Source organism: Camelus ferus, chromosome 11 (genome assembly GCF_009834535.1).
Source record: "Camelus ferus isolate YT-003-E chromosome 11, BCGSAC_Cfer_1.0, whole genome shotgun sequence".
Classification (NCBI taxonomy): Eukaryota; Metazoa; Chordata; class Mammalia; order Artiodactyla; family Camelidae; genus Camelus; species Camelus ferus.
The window spans coordinates 18,553,996-18,576,556 of NC_045706.1; the positions used below are offsets into that span (position 1 = coordinate 18,553,996).

At 47.2% G+C, this 22,561-nt stretch overlaps 1 protein-coding gene across 2 annotated transcripts in view; it reads left to right on the top strand.

Annotated features, from left to right (window-relative positions):
• Positions 1-22,561, top strand: part of XPNPEP1 (X-prolyl aminopeptidase 1) — a 51,395-nt gene that overhangs the window by 14,959 nt on the left and 13,875 nt on the right. For both annotated transcript variants that reach the window (XM_032490970.1, XM_032490969.1), the window contains exons 4-10: positions 10,941-11,004; positions 12,212-12,316; positions 15,199-15,291; positions 15,536-15,679; positions 17,322-17,417; positions 19,551-19,632; positions 21,131-21,341. In XM_032490970.1, coding sequence (XP_032346861.1) covers positions 10,941-11,004; positions 12,212-12,316; positions 15,199-15,291; positions 15,536-15,679; positions 17,322-17,417; positions 19,551-19,632; positions 21,131-21,341 — 795 coding nt within the window. The remainder of the gene's footprint in view (positions 1-10,940; positions 11,005-12,211; positions 12,317-15,198; positions 15,292-15,535; positions 15,680-17,321; positions 17,418-19,550; positions 19,633-21,130; positions 21,342-22,561) is intronic.

The window sequence follows — 22,561 nt, forward strand, 5'->3', positions numbered from 1 at the left end:
AGTGAAATGAGCTAAACAGTTTCTTTCTTTTTTTTTATTGTGGTAAAAATGTTTAACATAAAGTTTATCATCTTAACTATTTTTAACACTGCTGTACAACACAGCATGGTAACTGTATGCACATAGCTGTACAACAGACCTCTAGCGCTTTTTCATCTTGCAGAGCTGAGACTCTGTGCCCACTGAGCACCTCCCCTCTCCCCGTGCCCTGACAGTTGCCCTTCTACTTTTCTAAGAGTTTGACTACTTTAGGTGCCTCATCCAAGTGGAATCTTGCAGTATTGTCTTTTTGAGACTGGCTTATTTCACACAGTATAATGACCTCAAGGTTCATCCATGTTGTAGCTTAAGACAGGATTTCCTTCTTTTTTAAGGCTGAATAATAGGACATTTTCTTTGTCCAGTCATCTGTTTATGAACATTCAGTTTGCTTCTACCTCTTGGCTCTTGTGAATAATGCTGCCCTGAACATGGGCCTGGAAATATCTCCTTGAGAGCCTGTTTTCAGTTCTTTTGGACATATAGCCAAAGTGGGATTACTGGATCATATAGTAATTGTACTTTTAGTTTTTTGAGGAACCACCATACTGTTTTCCATGGTGGCCATGCCATTTTACATTCCCACCAACAGTGGACAAGGATTCCAATTTCTTTACATCCTTGTGAACACTTGTTATTTCTTTCTTTCTTTCCTTTTCTTTCTTTTTATCATGGTGGCCTCCTAATGGGTATGAGATAATATCTTGTGGTTTTGATTTGCATTTCCCTAATGATGAGTGATGTTGAGCAGCTTTTATATGCTTGTTGGCCATTTGTATGTCTTCTTTTGGAAAAATGTCCATTCAAGTCCTTTGTCTGTTTGAACTGTTTCTTAAGTGCAGGACTTCTCAGGGCCTTTAATATACTAGTGTGCACTGTGTGACTCTAAAGGTGAAGTACTGAGTATTTTCCAGATTTAAATATCCATGAAATTTCCACAATTATCCCAGGAGTGGAGTAAGGGACCCAGTGTGGAATTCCTTAGTTTGTTAATCTTTTTTTGATCAACACTTTTCGAACCATAATGGGTTAGAACTTGCTTCTTGAAGTGAGATGGGGGGAGAATAGTATGTGAGAGGAGAGGCCACCAAAGACGAGGGTTCGGCATGTGAATGTGGGTGAAGGGGGAGGTGAGAGGATACAAGATGTAAGTACAGCAGATGTAGAAGATCTAGCAGGAAGGGGGGTTGTTGGCACGTGAGGAAGCTGTGGTGGCCCTGCACGTGAGAGTTAAATTAAGTAGGCAGTGGGCAGGTAAGGAGAGGCTGGTGAGGTGTAGCGTGGGCATTGGCAATGGAATTCTTCCATTCACCTCTGTTCCCTGGATGAGCAAGATTCACCAACTTCATAGGAACCCAAGTTTCATCTTGACTAAGGACTGGATGAGTAAGTTGGGTGACCGGCTTGAGCCACCCTACTTACTTGGGCTTGAGGAGGTGTAGGTAGCAGAGGAGCTGGGCACTCCACTGTTTAAGAAGAACAGACCTGGGCCTTGGCCTCAAGGAACTCCTTTTTTCTTCTCCTGCCTGGGCACCTCTGATGGGCTCTGCCCTGCCTCCTGTCAGTCCCAGGCTTCAGCCTTTGGACTTGGGCTTCATGTCACACGGATTCTCTGCTGGATTCACCAGTGGTGTTTGTCATTCTCTGCCCTTTAAGCATCAGGCAGTTGCCTTGGGCTGTTTGACTCTAGCCATCCTATCTCAGTACTGGGCAGGGTGGTGGAGCACATTATACAGCAGTTGGTTTAGGGTCTTCTGTAAGTGCCTGTCAGTAAGAGTTCTCCAGAGAGAACCAATAGGGTGTGTGTGTGTGTGTGTGTGTAGATATGTATATACATGTATGTATGCATATCTATATACACATATGTACATACACACACACGCACAGAGAGAGAGAGAGAGAGATTTATTATGAGGGGTTGGCTCACACAACATCAGCTCCCCTGGTTCTCAGGCCTTCGGGTTTGGACTGGAGTCACACCACTGGCTCTCCTGGTTCGTCAGCTCGCAGATGGCACCAATGATGCAAGTCTCCACTTAAGCCGAAGGCCTGAGAACGAGAAATGCTAAAGTCCGAGGGCGAGAAAAGATGGATGTCTCCTCTGAAACAGGAGAGAGCAGATTTGCCCTTCCTCCACCTTTTTGTTCTGTTCAGACCCTCAACAGATTGGATGCTGCCCATATGTGTCAGTGAGGACGAACTTTATTTGGTCTGTCAAGTCAGATGTTCATCTTTTCCAGAAACAACCTCACAGACACACGCAGATATAATGTTTTGCCAGCTAGCTCTCTGGGAATCCCTTAGACCAGTCAAGGTGACACATAAAATTAACCATCAGAGCACTAGCACACTGCTGTCTGAGGTTGGGTCTCTCCTTTGAACGGGGTCTCCCAGGCTCCAGCCAAACTTCTGCTAGTTCTGCTTTATTCATGAACCTCCTCCTCCAGGTGAGGCCTCATTGTGTGGGAAGATTTGACCTGTGAGTATTACTTGCATTAACCTTTGAAGGTTTCCAGTTAAGGGTGTGTTGGCAGCTTCGTAGTGTTGGTATTCCAGCTTTTGTTTCCTTTTGTCTGCAATTAGGATACAATCTGTATGTTTACTGGTACGGGATGTTCTTGTAGCCAAACCAGATTTATCTTGGTGTTCTTGGTGCTGGGTGCTGTTCCTGAGCTAACTTCTTGTCATAAATCTAGTTTTTGGCCAGATTTGATACCATGATTGATTTTTTAGGAATTCTCTGTCTTTGACATCAGATGTGGCCTAATATAGCCAAAGCAATTCTTATTCAACTTTGGGAATGGCAGTGATGCTGACCAAACCACAGGTGTTGTTCCAGGCTTTCCCTTAGTGTAGCAGCTCCTGCTAATGATCCTGGAATATCAGAAGCTGAGGCTCTAATCCTAGAAATATGTGTCTTCCAGCAATGTCCTGAAAACACAAGCTACGCTTGCTTGATGTGAGCTGTCACTCTTATTGCAGAAGCTGCTATTTGTTTAGGCTTCACAAACTTGTATCCTTGCAGTCTTGCTGTCCTCTTCCCCCTCGCCCCCTCACCCCCTACCCATTTTTCTTTCATAATCTTTAACTATCGTTTCTATTGCTGCAGCTTAGCCATCTGCCTTGCAAGGTGGGAGAAGCTGTGTTTTGTTTGTCTTGTGCATGTTTCCTGACTACCAGCTCAGGGCTAAGTACTGGGACAGACCTAAAGCGCAAGCAATTAGCATAAAGGTAAGCGTGTGGGCTCCGGGACCGTCTGGGTTCAGGTGTCAGATTTGCCACTTAACTAGCTGCTTGACCTCAAGAAAGTCACCTCAGATTCCAAAGTGTCAGTTTAGCTCTCTGGGTCTCAGTTTCCCTATCTGCAAAAAAGGGATAGTGACCTACCCACCTCTTTGGGTTGCTGTTAGGATTAAATGAGTTAATAGATGTAAATACTTAAGGAGTTAATAGATGTAAATACTTAAAGCATGTCTGTCACCTAATACGTTTCATTATATTAGCTGCTATTACTCTTGTTATTATTACTATGATAGAGATGAACAAGGGAATATCCCCTTAAAGAGATTTAAGAGTGGATAGCCCTAGTCACAGATGCTAACACAAAATGCAGCTAGTAAATGCTGTTGGAAGGAACTCAGTCAGCACTGTCCAGTAGAAATATGTGAGGCACATACATAGTTTTAAATATTCGAATAACCATAGTAAAACAAAGTAAAAAGAAATAGTGAAATTATTAATAATGCCTTTTATTTACCCCAATATGTCCAAAATGTTAACATTTCAACACATCATCAGTATAAAAAATTATTAGTGAGGTGGTTTACATTCCTTTTTTAATACTAAGTCTTCAAATCTGCTATGTATTTCATTACAGAACATCTCAAGTTGACTGTGGAATGTTCATTGAAAATATTTGATCTGTATTTAGATTTTGTAAAATTTACAGTTGAAAAAGTGGGCTTACATACCAAAGTTATTCTACACATACTTAAAAAGTTTTATAATAACTGAGTCTTAAGCATCAGTTTAAAAATTTATATATAATTGAAACGAAATAAAATTAAACATTCAGTTTCTCAGGCACATTAGCCACATTTCCAGTGTGCAGTAGCTGTGAGTGGCTGGTGGCTGCTCTACTGGACAGCACAGATTTAGGTAAAGTGTGGACTGAACTCACAGGTGAGAGGGACTGTTTTAAGATGGTGGTCAAGGAAGGCTTCATGATGGAGGTGCATTTAAATTGGCATGTGAACAGGTAGAATTTGGGTGCTTGGAGGTAGAGAGGTACAAGAAATACCAGGGGCACATCCTTGCAAGTGGGAGAACATGAATAATGATAACCTTAAAGAAGAAAGATAATAGGGGTCTGGTCAAGGCCCCCCAAGAACCACCAGAGTCAGGTGTTCAGGTTTTTGTTAGACAGTAGGGTCCCACTGAGGGTCTTTGAACAAGAGAGTGATGTGATCAATCCATGGGAGCAGTGTGTAGTATGGATTGGAGACGGGAGACACTGGGCGCTGAGAAACCTGCTCAGAGGCCACTGCAGGATCCCAGAGTCGGGTCCCGAGGGCCTGAACTTCGGTGCTGGCCCTAGGAGCAGAGGAGAAGGGAAGGGTGTGGAGGAGAAGCAGCAGACAGATCGAAGGTGGACCCTGCAAGCAGATGGCCATGGGGACTGAGAAGCTTGGGAGCTGAGAGGGTTTGTGGTGCCCTCCACAGAAGGAAATGAGAAGTCCCGTGTTCCTTGTTTCAGTGGAGAGGATGGGCATCTTTGGGAGGACTGCTAAGTGGGACTCTGGGTCCTCGCCAGGACTGTGAGGACAAGGAGGATGGCCTGGCTTTGTCTGTGCCCTGCCACAGCAGCCTCCTCAGTGATAGAGAGGCTGCTGTTCTCTGGGGCTCTTGTTCTCACTGTTTCATTTCAGGCTAGATTCAGGGTTGATGGAATTTCTCTGACGGGTTGGGGAGGGAGGGAGCTGGAGAAGTGGAGAGGGATCTTGAATTCTCCTTTGTGTACTTTACAAAACACAAATACACACACCCACACCCCGTTGCAGGCTGGAGAGAAAACGCACCCCAAATGCATGATTACGCAAGCACTTGGCACTCTAGGGGTCTGCTCCTCTCTGTCTTGTGCAGATCTAAGGGCTTTTTCTTTTAAATTCAGAACAGGGATTGTGGTATCAGTGAGTTTGGGCCCAAGGGGACTTTGAAAGTGAGGAATTGTCCATTCTCCCTTGTCACCTGGGTGCTTTCGTGTACCATCTAAGTCAAATATTGGGATTTGTGGGCACCACTGGACCCCAGACCCGGAGAATCATTGGTTGGGGCCAGAACTGCCCTAGCACTGCCTTCGAGAAATCCGAACTCTTCCCCTTCCCCTTCTGTAAAGGCCCCTTATTCTGCTCTTGGTCTCAGCTTAGTCAAAGAGTTGCATTCTTGCCCGGGTGACTCTACCAGCTTGAGTTTTTGGCTGTGTTTATGGTTCCTCCTTTGGAAGACATGAATCAGATTTTCCTAAACTCTTTGGATCCTGCTCCCATTCCTCCAGGAGCTGGCTTCCTGTTTTGTATTTTTTAACCGGGCTCTCTCTTGGGGTGGAGGTAGTGATTTTTATCCCAGAGTGATTTTACCCACTGCGTTAATTAGAGTAATGCCAGCATCCTACCATGCCACCATTCCAGCTGGCAGAAGGGAAGGAGGATGGAGAGGGCATATCCATATTTAACTGCCCTGACTCAGACATCACGTCCCACCCACATTCCGTTGGTGAGAACTAGTCATGTGACACACAGCCATTTACTCTTCCAGTTTCATTTTTGTTGAGAACCTAGTGTGTCTGAGGCACTATGCCAGGCTCACGGCTTAGGGACGTGAAGGGTCGAGGAGGGGGAACGATGTCACTCCAGCATGGCCCCTGTAACTTTAGTCATGCTTGTTGTGGCACCCAGCCATCTGCCTTGAATGCCCTTGTCTATCTGCACGTGGCCATGTTGCTCACTCTTCTTAAAACCCAGCTCTGGTCACGTCACCACCTCCTCTTGAACTTTTATTCTGTCTCTAGAACTTGCAGGATAAAGTTTAAGCCTCTTAGTGTGATGTTTGAGGTCCTTGACCATTGTCTTCAGGCTGCCTTTCCAGGAGTTTCTGCTGCCACTCCCTTGAACTTTCTGCCCCAGCAGTCAGGCTAATTGCTTGCTGTCCTGCCACTGACCTCTTGCTTCTGGGCCTTGAACCTTTCCCCCTGTCTGGATTGCCTTCCTGCTTCTCCTCACCTGTCTGTGGTGGCCCAGGTCAAACCTCTGAGGTTGGCGTGATGGATTCAAGGCAGATATGAGCTTGGAACTGTAGCAGATGCCATACTGCACATGCAGCATAGGTTAGGTGGCTGTTGATTAGGGCTAGTGTTTCACTGATACCTGTCTTGTTTTGCTTGCTGGGTTGTGTACTCTGAGAAGGTACTTTCTTAAGCCTTCTATAGAGTCTGGCTTATCGCCTGGCGCAGAGTATTAAGTGCTGCAGTTTATCAAAAGCTTAGCATGTGCTAATTGCTTTATGTCACACCTCAGCCCTCCCAGGTCGCCATCTTTATCATCCCTGCTCTACTCATGAAACAGTTGAGCCCACAGTTTACCCAGCCAGTAAGTGGGGGAGCCAGGTTTGAACACAGGTTTGATTTCTGGAGGTAGGAGGTAGGAGACCTCACCTGCTTCTCCTCACCTGTCTGTGGTGGCCCAGGTCAAACCTCTGAGGTTGGCCTGATGGATTCAAGGCAGATCTGTTATGTGCTTGATGAAGGCAGAGGTAAATGGGGGGCATCCCTGTGTTTCTTGTTCCCCCAGAGTCTATAATCCAGCTATGCAGACCAGCTATGCACAGTGTCTGTACAGAATAAAAGAGGTTGCTTGGCAGGTGGCAAGGGCAAGGGCTTTTGAAAGTCAGACCTGAGGTCATATCCTGGCTCTGCCACTTAGAGCAGTGGTGCCTTGGGGGAAAGTAAATAATTTATTTCTCTGAGCTTCTTCTTTTTTCTAATCTGTAAATGGGGAGGATGATACATTCTAGAACTGCTGCTGTTGGGATCAGAATTAGAGGAAATGAAGCTAGGTACTGGCAGCTAGTAAATCTTAGCCAATATTATCTGTTATCACCCAAGGTGGGGGGCATGGATAAATGTCAATGTGGATGATCCTATAAAATTCAGAGATGTGGGAGATCTCTGAAAGCTGGATAAGTAAGAAAGCTTTGTGGAAAAGGGCGCATTTGAGCTGGATTTTGTGAGATGGCTAAGGATGTTTTTGTTTTTTTCCCCTGTAGTTTACATATATGTTTTATTTGGCTCTGTGTTATTTACACTGTTTGAGTTAGATGCCAACATTTAAAAACTGGGTGCTGTTTCACGAACACACATGCACTTAGCTTCTCCTGAAATAGTGAAGGTTGGCGACACATGGCTGCATTCCAGCACTGCGGGAATGAGCTGAGTAGGAGCTGCTGTCCAGAAAAGACACCCACCCTGTCTCGCTTGCACTCATTTAGTTTACTGGCCTGTACCCTGGGGCATTTGAGTTTGAAACCCCAGTTATAAGCCCTTCTGGTCTTTTTTCTGTTGGATAGAGAATTAGTTTCCTATTGTTGCTGTAACAAATTACCACAAACTTAGTGGCTCACAACAACACAAATGGATGATCTTACAGTTCTGGAGGGCTGCAGTCTGAAGGAGTCTAAAGCAGGGCTGAGTGAGTGTGGGAGGCTCTGGGGAGAACCCATTTCCTTGTCTCTGCTGGTTTCTAGAGGCCACCTGCATTTCTTGGCTTGTAGCCCTTTCTCCATCTTCAAAGAGGTGGCTAAAGGTTTAACTATGGAAAAAGATTCATCTCTCCTGCTTGTTCATTTATTCAGCAAATGTTGGTTGAGGCCTACTGTGTGTCGCCTGTGCCCTGTATAAGGGGCTGTGACAAATAAGACAAACACCTTGATCTCATGGGACTTACATTCTGGGGAGCAGGACAATACAATGACAATGTAAAACAGTCATTAAGACGAGAAACATCTAGAAAAATGTGCTGTACAGAGACATGAAAGAGGCTGAGTTGCTTCTTAAGTGGATCATTCAGGCAAGCCTCTCTGTGAAACTGACATCCAATCTGAAGTACAGTGATGGGAAGGAGCTAGCTTTTATTAGGTATGAGGAAGAGCATGTGCAAAGGCCCTGAAGCAGGAATGAGATTGGGAAGTACATGGAGCAGAAAGCAGGTGGGTGGCTGGAGCATTGTGAGTGGGTGAGTTGTGGGAGGAGAGTTGTGGGAGGAGAGCAGGCTGGATCGAGCCATGCCTTGGGGACTGGGCTGGGGTTTGGATTTTATCCTAAATGTTATGGGAAGCCACTGGAGGTTTTTAAGCAGGATGCTAACATGATACACACACATACACACATATTTTGAAAACTCTGAGAGTGTGTGAAGAGTGGGTTGTAGGGGCAATGGTCCAGGTAGAGATGAGGGAGGCTTGGACTGAGGCATGTTTGAGATGGAGAGAAATGGATGGTTTTGGAGAAAAAGCCAACAGCTGTGTTTCTTTGTGCCTTTTTCCTAGCATGCTACAGCTTTGGCTTATTTTAGACCTTTTGCTGCTCTCTAGGGAGAATGTTTCCGGGCTTTGCCAGCTTTATAGCCAGGGGAAGAGTGGGAGGCCCAGGCCCAGTGCTTGTCTGGCCTCTGCCTAGCCTGTTGGTGTGGAGGTGACAGCTTCGGTCAGCGATGTTTTTCTGGCATGTTGACCACTTAGGTCATGTCTAGACGTTCTTGTTCCAGACCTCATCTCGGTCCCAAACCAAACACGTCCACCTGCTGTTAATTCCACCTCCCTTTGGAGAAACTCTTCTCCTGCCTTTGCTGATGGCAACTCTAGGTAAGCCCCTGTGGGGCCCTGTGCCTCCTCTCAGGCTTGCCCCAGGGAAGGGGTGGGGAGCGGCACTCCTCGAGAGCTGTGTCCCTGCGTGTAAGAGCCCAGCTGGGCCAAGGTCAGCAGTCCCTTCTCTGCCAGCCCCTTGCCAGTGTCCTCAGCCCCAGGCCAGGGGAACCTCCTTGTCAGTTGAGAGTGTCCTCTCTGTGTCTTCCCTGTTGTGCACTGTGGTTTTTAGCAGAAGGGTTATTTTTGTTAGCTTAGTTTTCCCAGCCTCTTAGACACTTGGTCACCCCTCAGGAAGAAGAGATTAATATTATCTCTTCTGTTGCATGTACACAGCCCTCTCAGGTTTCTGGTGAGTTGCTTTAAACGTTCACTTACTGTTCCTCACAGCAGTCCTAGGAGATGGGTGGGAACCCACTCCCCCATTTTGGCCTTTTTTCCCCACAGTCTTGTACTCAGTGATTACTGGGTTAATAAACAAAGGAGGATTCTTACAGTTCATAAATGATGCCTGTGGCCACTTTTTTCTGTGTCCTTAGAGCTCTCTGTTCAGTGTTCCTTTGTGTTTTGGGGATAAAACATTTGCTTGCCGTTGCATTCAGCAATCTGAAATGACCCATTGTAGAAATGAGGAACTGAGGCTGAGAGAGGCGAGGAGACTCGTTGAGGACCACATAGCTGGCCTGCTAGAGGGCAGGTGTGGCCCAGGGCTCCCAGAGTGCCTTCATCCTGCCATCATGATTCTCTCTGCTGGCCCTTCTGGCACCTCCGTGGGTCGTGGTGTTTTGACTGGTTTGAGGCCACGATTGTGGCTGCATTGGCAAAAGGGGCAGCTCGCAGCCACATGACAGGAGTAGAACATGGGTGCCATTTTTTTCCCGCCATCATGCTGGCTGTCCTGAAATGCCTTGGGGTCCAGCCAGTAGCCCCGTTTTCTATCTTTTTCTATCTGAAACATTCTTAACCGTGCCAGGTCCTTCAGCTCAGCAAAAACCACGTGAACAGTAGAAGGAGCAGTGGCTCTGGTGTCAAGCAGACCAGGTCCTGGCCCCGCTATTGACCTGTCAGTTACTTAACGATTCTGTCTTTGAACCTCCGTTTTCTCATTTGCTATTGGTCTTATTCTGGAAAGTCATTATGAGAATGAAGGATGGTGTGTTTTTCTGGGGCAGCGTGGCACAAGGCTTGAGTCAAGGCTCTGGAGCTGACTGCCCAGGTTCAAATCCTGCCTCTACTACTTATTAGCTCTGTGACTTTGGACAAGTTCTTTAACTCTCTATATCTCACTGGCTATTGCCAGAAGTTACACACTGTAGCCTCATACCCCCTCCCCAAGAGTGGGAACTTAATTTTCTTCAGCCCTAATCCCCTTCCATTCAGAGGAAAAGAATTATCAGCTAGGAAGGACCTAGATGTGAACATGATGTTTTATTTTGCTGAAGCCTCTTGGATTGTAGGAAGTGTTTCCCTTCGTTCCCTAACAGGAAGGGACAGGGTCTGCGTGGGAGAGATTGGTGACACTGCCCTGGAAGAGGACACAAACAGGAAGTTCAGAAATAAGCTGATACCTAAAGAGACTTAAATTAGAGAATTATTGGCACTTAAAACAGAAATTCAGCCTTTTCAGAAAAAATAACAGATGCCTGAATGTCAGTGGCAAGGAAGGGAGAAGGCTCTTGGTTTGTTTTTAAGTAAGGGCTCAGTGAGGAGAGAGCAGTTTTGATCTGTTTCTCTTGACTTGCTTTGTTCTCCAGATGAAGAAATTGAGGCTAACGGGGAACAGCCCTTTTAGCCCTTAATTAATTAAGGTCTTTTGCAGTGTGCACTTATTTTCTTTTTTTAAATGTTCAGCTTGCCTTTTCAGCTAGACTGTCAGTTCCTTGCAGGCAGGTGCCCAGCTTTTGCCAGCCTTTGTCACCCTGCTGGGCTGAGCACGAGTTGGCATGTGACTGACCAAAGCCCAATTTCTTGTCCTTTGTGTTTCCCAGAGTGAATACATCGCTCCATGTGACTGTCGGCGGGCCTTCATCTCTGGATTTGATGGCTCTGCAGGTGAGTCACTAAATTCTCCCTTTGCTCTTTGGTACTTTTGTCTGCCTCCCCAAGATAACTGGACCCAGTTTCAACCTGTGATATAGAAGCAAAAAGAAAACACAGACTAGACGTCTCCATAAAGCCTCTGAAGAGGGAACGTGGTCCCAGCCCCCTCAGCTCCTAAGCTTACGTTTTAGCAATCCTTTTCTCTATGCCTTTGCTTTTCAAATCTTAAAAATTTTATCAAAAAGATATTTTTGAACTTTTATTAAATATAACATACGTGCAGAAAAGTGTATCAATTAACCTGAGAGCAATGTGTGACTAGCACTCCAGATAGAAATGGGACATGACAACACTCTTGAGCCCCCTCCTTAGCATATCCGTCCTGTACAATTCTCTCAGTGCTTGGCTTTTGGTTTTTCTGTTTTCACTTTCGGTTTAAATGACAAAAGATTAACGTTGAGCTACATTGGTGCCCTGCACTAACTTTTTCAAAACTGTTGTGCCCTTGAGTTTTAGGGAGGGTTTCCCTCTTCAGACTCTTATCCCTTAAGCTTCTAGACTTGGTGGGAGCCCCTCTCTCCTCGAAGTTACCCCTCTGCTTCCTTGGATGTAAGTGTTGTCTTGGTTGGCACATTAGGATTGGTTTTGGCTGCCACCTCTGCTGAGAGCCCTGAGTTCTGCCTGGCCTGTGGGGACAGAGGGGAGGTAGAGGTGGGGGGCTTGAAGTCCCTGCTGGTGACTGCTAAGTCACCATGAACACTCACAGGGCCTGGGGGGTCTTTCTTGGGAAAGGTGAAACACCTTTTTTCGGGTGTCTGGTGGAGCTGATCACTGTGATCACTGAGCAGGAACTGTTTCCACCTCTGCCTTATTGATTAGGGGGCCCTTGTGGCTGTAGGTCCACAGACCTCGGTTCTACTGGTCTTGACTCATGCTGTGCAAGTGGGGTCCTTTCTGTGCAGGGACTGGTACCCACTGGGCTGCCTCAGGACTGTTTCCTTTAGAGCTTGGCCCACGGCTGGTTCTCTGTGGAATTGTCTTCGCTTGCCTGGAGGTTTCCTTGGAGTTAAAGGCCCACCGGCCCCACTAGAGTGGTGGTGGGTGGCCAGGCCACACAGGATCTGCTGCCTTTCACCGTACTGGCCTGCCTGCTGCCATTTTGTGTAGCTTCTAGGTGGTTGTCAGAAACCTTGTTAATTTCTTTGCTCCCCTGTTCCAGGCACAGCCATCATCACAGAAGAGCATGCGGCCATGTGGACTGACGGGCGCTACTTTCTTCAGGCTGCTAAGCAGATGGACAGCAACTGGACACTCATGAAAATGGGTGTGTAGAGGCATGGCTGCCTCAGCCTGAGCTGGCCAGCTCTGGGAAGGGACCTGAGTGCTCCTCAGGGCTCCTGGGTCTTAACCCTTTCATGGGGCCATGGACCCTTTTTAGAATCTAAGATGTGTTAGTCTGCTCAGGCTGCCATAACAAAATGCCATAGACTGGGTGGCTTGAACAACAGAAATTTATTTTTTCAGTTCTGGAGGCTGGAAGTCTGAGATGAGGGTGCCAGTGGGATTAGGTCCTGGTGAGGGCTCTCATCCTGGCTTGCAGATGGCCACCTTCTCACTATGTCCTTTCACGGCTGGAGCTCTCTCTGTTTCACTTCTTAGAAGGCCGCCAGTCCTGTTGGATTAGAAGCCTACCCTTATGCTTCATTTAGCCTTAACCACCTCCTCCAACCCCTGTCTCCAGACATAGTCACATTTAGGGATAAGGCTTCAGTATATGAATTTTGAAGGGATACAATCCAGTTCATGGCACAAGGAAAACCAAGAAAATGACATGCTTACATATACCATTATGCGTTCAATTTTGGAAGGTCCTGGTTCAGAAGACTCATTTTAGTGAGGAGAGACTGAGTGCCCGACAGGGCAGTTGCTTCGCTGCTGCTCACATAGCGTGCTGTGCATTTGATTCATGCGCTGGGGCCCTTTCCACTGCTTTTTGCTGTGTCATGATTCAGAGATAAAGGGAAGGGGCCACAGGCAGCTGAAACTAGGAAGCTCTCCCTCTGAGGATCCTGGACTCACTTTTGGCAGCTCAGCCATAGGGCAAGAGCGTGGGTCTGGAACTTTCTTGGGCAGGTTACTTCACTTTCAGTTTCCTCATCTGTAGGATGGAATAGTAATAGTAAGTACCACGTAAAATGGTGAGGATTAAATAAATAACATATGGAAGGAATACAGCTCAGTGTTTATGGAATAATGATTGTGTGATTGTGTGTGTGTGTGTGTTTGTGTTTGTGTGTGTACTCTGGTTTTTCATTTTCTTTTGTGCTGTAAAACAGTCTTTAGAAACATAGTTTTAGTGGTTGTACAAAGGTCTCTGCCTCCTGAAATCTGAACTTGGACAATAGAAGGAGGGAAAAGGGCCTACCAGGGCTGAGTGAGGAAGAGAAGATGAGGCCAAACACCTGATATTTCCTGTTTGTTGTAGGAAGTAAAGAGGAAACCAGGTTGTTACCAGGTTCACAGTTCAGGGATCAGAGGGCTGTTGACAACTGAGTTCAGCTGAGTTGACACCAAGATCCAAGCAGTTAGTTTACTGAGGGTGTGTGTGTGTGTGTGTGTGTGTGTGTGTATGCATACATATACATGTCTCCATATACATGTATATGTGTTGTTTGTCTTGGGGAAGAATTAGGAATGGTTTTATCCTGGCAGTGGATTTATTTTAATTTTCTATTTCTCAGAAATCTTTTTAGAAATATAAAAATATCAAAGCTACAGGTTGATGTTGCCCCAGGTGTTTTCTCTCTCTGTCTCTGTCTCTGTCTCTGTCTCTGTCTCTCTCTCTCTCTCACACACACACACACACACAGGCATTTGGAGTCATGGGGCTGTTATAAATGGATAGGACACTAGGCCTTTAAACTTTCTGATTACAGGCCTCTGTTGATGGCTCATGTGCCCTTAGTATATATGTATATTTGTTTATATGTTATATGTATGTGCTAGTGTCTGCCTGTATTTCAAATATAAGCAAAGATTAATTTCTTATTTTTTCAGAAAAAATACAAATGGAAGTTCTGATACTTCCTGCTTGCACCCCAGTGGATCATTTAGTGAGCCCCTGGGGTGTGGGTGTCTCTCTTTGGGGCCTACAACTCCAGCTCTTAGATCTGTCAGCACTTTGAGGGTCAGCGTGTCAGAGGAGCAAATACTGTCTGCCTGTTCCTTAGAAGAGCCCTGGGGGATGAATCCTCCTCCCTTCCAAGCCCCTCTCTGGTTTCTTCCCTAAGCTGTCTCTTCCCTAAGCCCACCTCCTCCGGTCTCTTCTGGTGGGTTCGTTTGGGGAGTGATTCATCCCTGGGTTTTGCCAAACATCTGTCAGCTAAGAGATGACATGACTTCATGCTTTCAAAGTTGCACTAGGGGCATGGAGGAAACTGTTAATAAGTGGCTTGTTTAGTAATTTGAAAAAAAATAGGAATGCATCAAATAGCAAAAAACTCAATGCCAGCTTCTAGGCAGTTTTTTAGAATTGAGATTCATGAGCTCATTTCTTTATAAACCTTTAAACTTCTGTGGTGATGTGGTTATCAGTACTCAGATGAGAAAGTAGTAAAAATCAGTATTGTTTTAGAATATGTGAACTTTCACTCTTAATTTGATATTTTACCAAAATATTAACTGTTTAACAAAAATTTGATGAGAAAAGTATATGTCCCAAACATACAAGATTTTGGGTTGGATTAAAGAAAAACTGGGATATCAAAAATAATAGTTCCTTTTTTGAAACTTACTTGGTGTCCTATGACTGGTCTCTTAGAAATGGGAAGGGCTCTTTGCTCTTTGTAATTGGGAAACCCAGGGAGCCATGTTACAGACACAATGTTGGTTTCCTGTGTGTCCCTCTTACAATCTCTGGAAAGATTTCTCTGCTGCCAAGTCTTGTGCTTAGTCCTCCATTTAGGCCCGATTGTTGTGTGGGGTCCTCTATGTGGATGCTGCCCTCCAGATGAAGAGAGAGCAGTGTGGTGTGTGTTCCCCTTACCTGGTGTGGAATGTAAGGGAGGCTCCCAGCTCCAGCCTTCACGGAATCGCCACCTGGGCCCTCATCACGTGACCAGTAGTGGTAAAATGATCGAAGGCTGATGAGATAATTTTCATGATGACACCGTGGGAATTGTTTCTTATCAGTTCTTCTCTCTGTAGGTCTGAAGGACACACCGACTCAGGAAGACTGGCTGGTGAGTGTACTTCCTGAAGGATCCAGGGTTGGTGTGGACCCACTGATCATTCCTACAGGTGAGTAAGCATGGGCCCTTTCAGCTTGGGTGAGGAAGTGGGTTCTAGATGCCTCTCCATCCTCCTTGTTTGCTTGTGGGATGTGAATATTTGGGGGCTCAGTGTGACTTGATGTCACAGTGAAGGTCAAGGTGAGGAGAAGAGCCACAGGAGTACCGCCATTCAGAAGGTGCCAGGCTCTCAAAGCCCTGCTGCCTGTAAAGGGTATTCAGTTCATAGCTAGGTCTCTTGTGTGTCTCCTCAGATTACTGGAAGAAGATGGCCAAGGTTCTGAGAAGCGCTGGCCACCATCTCATTCCTGTCAAGGAGAACCTTGTGGACAAGATCTGGACAGAGCGTCCTGAGCGTCCGTGCAAGCCCCTGCTCACACTGGGTCTGGATTACACAGGTCAGAACCACGGCTGCGCCCAGCAGGCCCCCGGCCATCATCCCCTCCACCTGAATGGAAGTCCTCTGAGTCCAAGTCGAGCTTGGGCTGATGGGGGGGATTTTGCCCCATCCTGGCACATGGGGCACTTGATGGAAGCAGTTCAGTTTGTTTCCACTTTGCCACCTACTTTGGCAGAGTTTATTCTTGCAAAGCTCTTGTGGGCAGACTGGCGAGTGCTGCCGAGAATGCTTTTTTTACCACTCAGTTGCTAACTGCCCCTCTAATGTGACTGATGTTGGAAACAGAGCGTAGAGGTTTCTAGATTCCTTCTCCTTTTCTTCTGCCAGCATTTGTAAGTTTACCCTCCTGGGCCCCCTGCCCTCTGTCTTATACCTTCTGTTTTGGGGTGTGGCCGGGTTTCTTTGGCCTGTGTGATGGTGCTGAGTGAGGAGCAAGCTCTGAACACTTGTGGGAGATGAGAGCGTGGATTTATGGAACAGTGAGGAGTGCAGAGGGAAAGGCCTGGGAGGTGGGGCTGTAGGGGAGGGAGCCTTGCTGTAGAAATGGAAGAAGAGAGGGGGATGGGGGCGGGGGTGGGTGGGTGTCTGGAATGTAGGCACATTGCCCAGAGGGGTCCTGGGAAGAAAGCATTACAGCCCAGATTCTCAGCCAAGTTTTAAACAGCATTCCCGAGCTGATCTGCAAAGCAGCGTTTGGTTGTGGCCGCAGCTTGCTTTCCTTGTGACGCCCTCACCTGAGGGTATTGCAGACTTGGGGGATGGGGCCAGTGAGCGGCCTACAGTCAGCTAAACATTTGCCAGTAGTGTGTTTTGAACTTTGTTTAACTGAAGCAGAGGCTCTGACCTGTTGGTTGTAAGAGAGGGGAGAGCACATGTGGCTAGTTAAGACGTCTGTTCAGCAGACACGTGAGTGCCTGCTGTGTGCAGGACACTGCCAGGTGCTGAGTGAATAAGACAGATGCCTGCCCTGTTCACCAGTGGCTGTACCCTGAGATACAAGGGCTGTTTCGTGGCGGGTGGTGATGGTGGGGATGGGGTGAGCTCCTCTAGGGCCACAGTTCATTTCTGGGGAGCAGCAGGGACACAGCTCAAGTGTGATTTGGATGTGATAGTCATAGTGAGTAGACTGCAGAGAATTCCTAGGTCTCAGCACTGAAAGGCTCCAGGAATGTATAGTGGTGGGTGATCGTCCCCTGGCCTCTGAGACTCGGTGAGTTCTCTCTGCTGGGTGGTCTGTTCTCAAAGCTCCCTGTGCTTCCTCTATTGCAGCAGCCTTCATACAGAAGTGTAGCTGACTGCTGGTTTGTCTGTCTTCCCTTCTGGATTGTAAGCCCCTTGAGGGCAGGGACTGTGTCGCTCAGAGCTGTAATCACAGTGACCCGCATAGTACCTGCAGGTATTTGCACCTGGGAAGTCTAGATGCTTCATGGACATTTGTTGGGTGAACAAATGAGTTACTTTTGCTGGGAGGCCATCAGGGCTCTCGACAGTCAACTAGCTTAGACAGGGTCACTTCTCTTGTTTGGGACTTGAATCCGGACCTTCTGGTTAAGAATTTGGAGTGGGTTCTTTCACTTGGCTCCCGCAGGTTCCTGGGACCAGTCAAGGGATGGAATCACAAGCATGTCTGTTTCTTGCAGGTGTTTCCTGGAAAGACAAGGTTGCAGACCTTCGGTTGAAAATGGCCGAGAGGAACGTCGTGTGGTTTGTGGTCACTGCCCTGGATGAGATTGCATGTGAGTGCTCTGGTTTCACTGCGGGGGCATGTCACTCCGTCTCTCCATTGCTTCTCTGGGAGTCTGTGTGTTCCTGCAAGTCAGCTTTCTGAGTGTCAGAGAATAAGCCAAAGACTGTGTTGTCACCAAGTGGGTATATGACATACCAAGTAGGATGGAGGAGGAATCACGGGGAGTGGGGGAGGGGAATGTAGCCTGGCCTGGAGCACTATTACAGCCAGGGGCTGATGTTAAATCTGTGGTGATGTCCCCCTCTGGCCTGTGATACCTCTGAGGAGGGACATTTCCTCCAAACTTTTTGTGTCTGTCAACATTTGTGTCTCTCTATAGGTGTAAAAGTGGGATCATAGGAGATTTTTTTTCTCTGTACTTTTCCTGTATTTCCCCAAGTTCTTCACAGTGAAGATGTTCTAGAAGTATTTCTACTGCAGAAAACTTCAGGCACTGAAAGTTCTTCACGAAGCCTTTGGACACACTAGCAGTTTCTTCATTTTCAGACCTTAAACTGTCCTCTGTCCTCATGCGGTTGTTCAGTGCCTTTTAGAACCTGAAGGGATCTGGTTGAACCTTTCTGTTTTGTCTGCTGTTTTATGACTGGATTTGACTCAGGGTACCGAAGAGGCACTGCCTTATCTTTTTATTTTCTCACTAGAGAAAAAGAGCCTACTACACAGTGTCGTAGCTCTCCAATACCCAGCCCCCGAACTTTGTCAAGAGTATCAGTGATTTATATCCCTAATTAACTGAACCTCAACATCGGAGAAAATAATATATAGAGATAACTTCTCCCCTTGATTATTAAAAAAAACACATTTCTGTGTGGAAAACCTAGAAAGTGCAGAGAAAGTAGAAGAACAAAAAAATCACCTATAATCTTGTTACACAGAGACTCTGTTAACATTCTGTGCATATATAATTTTGTAGCTTGATTTTTTCCAGTTTATCAAGATACTCTAAGCATATACAAGCATAATTTTAAGCGAATACTAAATATCCCATTATATGGTTATATCATAATTTACTTAACCATTCCCCTAAGTATGGCTTTTGAGTTATGTCCGGTTTTTTTCATGATCTTATTACAGTGCTGCCATCAAAGTCTTGGTGCATCAAAATCCGTGTCTTAGTTTCCGATTATTTTCTTTCAACTTCTGGTTGGCTTTTAGAGGTGGTATTATGAGTTAGAGGGTGTGTGCATGGTAGGGCTTTTGACCATTTTGCCTTTTATTTACCTGCCAGAAATGTTGCACAGGGTGTATGACGGCACCCATCTTGCCACACCCTCGCCAGCTCCAGGTACCGTCATTTACAAAGAGTGCTGGTTTGGTCTGATAGGTAAAACATGTCTCATTCCTTTACTTTGAGAAGCCACGATTTAAAAGTGGAGGCAGTACTTTTTATACCAGGGTCTTTTTTGCACTCTGATCCTCAGGAGAGCACGTAGCTGAAAGCCCTGGGACCGGAGTCCTGCTCTCTGCTGGTCGGTCTAGTTTCTCAGACACACAGTGACCTCACCAACCCCCCTGACACTGGCCGTAGGCAGGTCCTCCACCCTGCCGTGGTTCCGCAGCAGACCCATGGGTGGGCCGCGGGCTCGGGTTTCATTCCTGGGCCGGGAGCCCCGCTGACTCACTGCTTTTGTTCCTCTGCCGGGAAGCCCCGCCCCTGGGGCTCCTTGACCCTCACGCGGAGGGCCTCATTTGGCTCCCTCGTGGGTGGGTCTCAGTTTTTCTGCCCGAGGTCGTTCCCCTCAGAAGAGAGCGGGTGCTGGGTTCCTTCCCTTGGATTTGGGAGCGCCAGAGGTTTTTCTGCAGCGAGGCCAGGCCTGGCCGATCACCACCAGGCAGACCCGTTTCAGCTCTTTGTTTGGAGGGCATTTCTGGGGTTTTCTGACTAACAGCTCTTCCATTCCCTTCTCGGGACGGGATATGGCAACAGAAAAAATAGCTCTGGTGCCATCACCTGGCGGACATGAGCAATTGCAGCTCAGAGGTGGAACCAGGAGGTAACTTAAGGTTCCTAGCTGCTTTGAGAGATGCCCCCAGTTCTTGCCTAGGAGGTGGAAGCTCTTCCCTCCCCCAGCAAGCTACCCCTTAAACTCTGTCAGCAAGTGACTGGAGCTTTCTGTTTCAGGGCTGTTCAATCTCCGAGGATCAGATGTGGAGCACAATCCGGTGTTTTTCTCCTATGCAATCATAGGACTAGAGACCATCATGTGAGTGTTGGCCCCACACCTGCAAGTCCTTCCCCCTCCTGCTGCTCAGAGCCCCAGCCTCCCCCTTCTAGTCCGGGCCCACCCAGTCTTGGCCCCACGCGCACTGACGCCTGCTTTTCTCCTGCCCTTTTTCCCTTTCCCGCTTTTCTTCCTTCCCCTTCTTGTCTTCCTTAACAATAGGTATTTATTTATGTCCTGCCTCTCTTTTAATCCTGAAAATGATTTGAAATCTCTGAAAGTCCCTATAGTACTAGGAGATAAAAAAAAATAGGTAGTCGAGGACATTGGAATAAAACCAGAGAGAGTGAGGTTAGTTCACAGAGTTCTGCTGCAAAATCTTGTTCAGGTCGCACATTCGATTCCAGGTTTTCTAGTAGCCAGTTCAACAGAGGGGAACATGGGCTTCTTATTACAATCCTGGGTCCACAGTGCAAATAACCCCCCTGAGCTGTCCCTTGTTGAATTGTCAGTTTATCTTTTAAACTGTTGCTTGTGGCCTTCCTGCCATAGCCCTTCTATTTGGATCGTTCTGCATTCAGACAATGCATTTATGGAGTGCCTTTTATGTGCTGGGGTCTCTGTTAGGTGTTGGGGTAAATGAGACACACAGGGTCCTGGGTTAGAGTTGGGGAGATGAGCATCTCCTCTGGGGATTCAGGCACACAGTGGGCACTAGCTAGCTCGTCAGTGGGGTGGGTATGGATGACATAGGAGAGGCCTGACCTAGACTTGGGGGTCAGAGAGACTCTTAGGGAAAGTAATGCTGAAGCAGAGATGAAGGGTACATATGAGTTAGCTTGGTGAATAAGGGGCAAGGAGGAGAAGGAATGGTGATCTAAGCAGAAGGAACAGCATTTTCAAGGCTCTGGGCAGGAGAGAGCACAGGGCATGTGGAGGACCTGGAATGGTTCAGGGTGGTTGGGACATAGAGTGTGAGGCCAGCAGGTGAACAGGGGCCACATTAAGGAAGGCCTTGTGAGCCAGGTTCAGGAGCCCGGTCTCATCCTGAGGATGCTGTGGAGCTATTGAATGAGTTTTTCACAGGGAACTACATGGTTAGGCTTATAAGTCATAAAGAATATTATGATGGAAAAATAGGGCAGATAGGGAAGCCTGGAGGCAGGGAGACCAGTGAGGAGGCTGTGGCACTAATCCAGGCGAGAGGTGATGGTAACCTGAACCTGGGTGGTGGCTGGGCCAGGCTACAGTGGAAACTGGAGAGATTTGAGGGAGATTTGGTCTATAGGTTCAAAGACCTCAATGAAGGAGGGAAGGTGGGGCATCAAGGAGGACACTGCCAAGGTCCTGGCTTGGGGAACTGGGTGGAAGGTGACAACCTACACATGGGTGGGGGTAGGATTTGGGAAAGGAACGGAGGGAGGAGGAACTGCTTGGTTTGGATTGCCAGAAGACAGAGGCTGTGGCTTGTGTGTGGGTCTGTGTCCTCGTCCTCTCCTGTGCCTGCCTTTCTGTCACCTCACCTCTGGCCCCTCTGCAGGCTCTTCATTGACGGTGACCGCATAGATACCCCCAGTGTGAAGGAGCACCTGCTTCTTGACTTGGGCCTGGAAGCTGAATACAAAATCCAGGTGCTTCCCTACAAGTTCATCCTGAGCGAGCTCAAGGTCCTGTGTGCCAGCCTCTCCCCGAGGGAGAAGGTGTGGGTCAGCGACAAGGCCAGCTATGCTGTGAGCGAGGCCATCCCCAAGGTTGGTAGCCTCGGGGGCCCATCTAAACCTGCCGCTCCAGCTCCCAGGCATCCCCTGACCCCCCACCCCCAAGTCCTGGCGTCATGCAGCTTGTCTTTGAAGCAGAGGCTGTCAAGGCAGACCTCTGGGACAGGCTGTCAGGTCAGAGGCGTCGCCCCCCCCTGGATGAATGTGAGGCTGTTAGAACCCACTGAGCCCTGTGTTTCCCAAAATGTGGCATAAGAGATAATTTTAGGTGCTACACACTCATACTTAGGATTATTTAAATTTGTCTGTTTTAAAAGTGTTTTAAGAGATACAGAGAACAAACTAGTGGTTACCAGTAGGGAGAGGGAAGTGAGAGAGGCAAGATAGGGGTAGGTGATTAAGAGATACAAACTACTGTGTATAAAATAAACGAGCTACGAGGATTGTACAGCACAAGGAATAGAGCCCATGTTTTATAATAACTTTAAATGGAGTTTAACCTTGAAGAATTGTGAATCACTGTGTATACCTGAAACTTAGATAATATATTGTATCAACGACACGTCAATTAAAAAAATCATCTTAGTGTATACTAGAAAAAATGATTGTCATATGAGACCATATATTGTAAAAATTATTTCTCAAGAGAAAGTTGAGTTGAATAAACTAAGTTGATTCAAAGAGAGTCTGAAGAAAAGTATTAAGTAAATAAGGGTCCAGGAGGTAGGCAGCTGGGTAAGTCCTGTGCAGGTATGAGAATGTCTGGAATTTGGGAAACACTACTCTGCACCCACCTCCCCCACCACATTTTATAGTTAAGGAGCCTTGAGGCCCAGGGAGGCTTGAGGAGTTGGGGATTTGTCAAAGGTCAAGTGACAGTGACAGCCCTGGCCTTGACTGAGCCCCTGCTGGGTGGTGTTAAGCAGCTGACACCTGCCCCCTCATTTTAATTAGGGCCTGGGGCAGGAGTCCATGCCCCCTGAGTTACAGCCCTTTTGACTATCCTGCCCCGGGCCGCTGGCTGCAATGTCCTCTCTCCTCCACTATGCAGTGAGCCATCCTGGGAGGAGCCCAGGCCTGGCCCTCTACACCTGGCTTGCCATTGCAGCCCTGTCACTGTCACACTGCGTGACTCATTTCCTCAGAGCTTTACTTCCTCAGGTGTCATGCCTGCCTTCTTCGTCTCATGAGCGATAGGTGTGAGAGAGAGAATCAGGAGGGTGGAAAGATGGAAAGTCCTTTGAAAAGCTCGG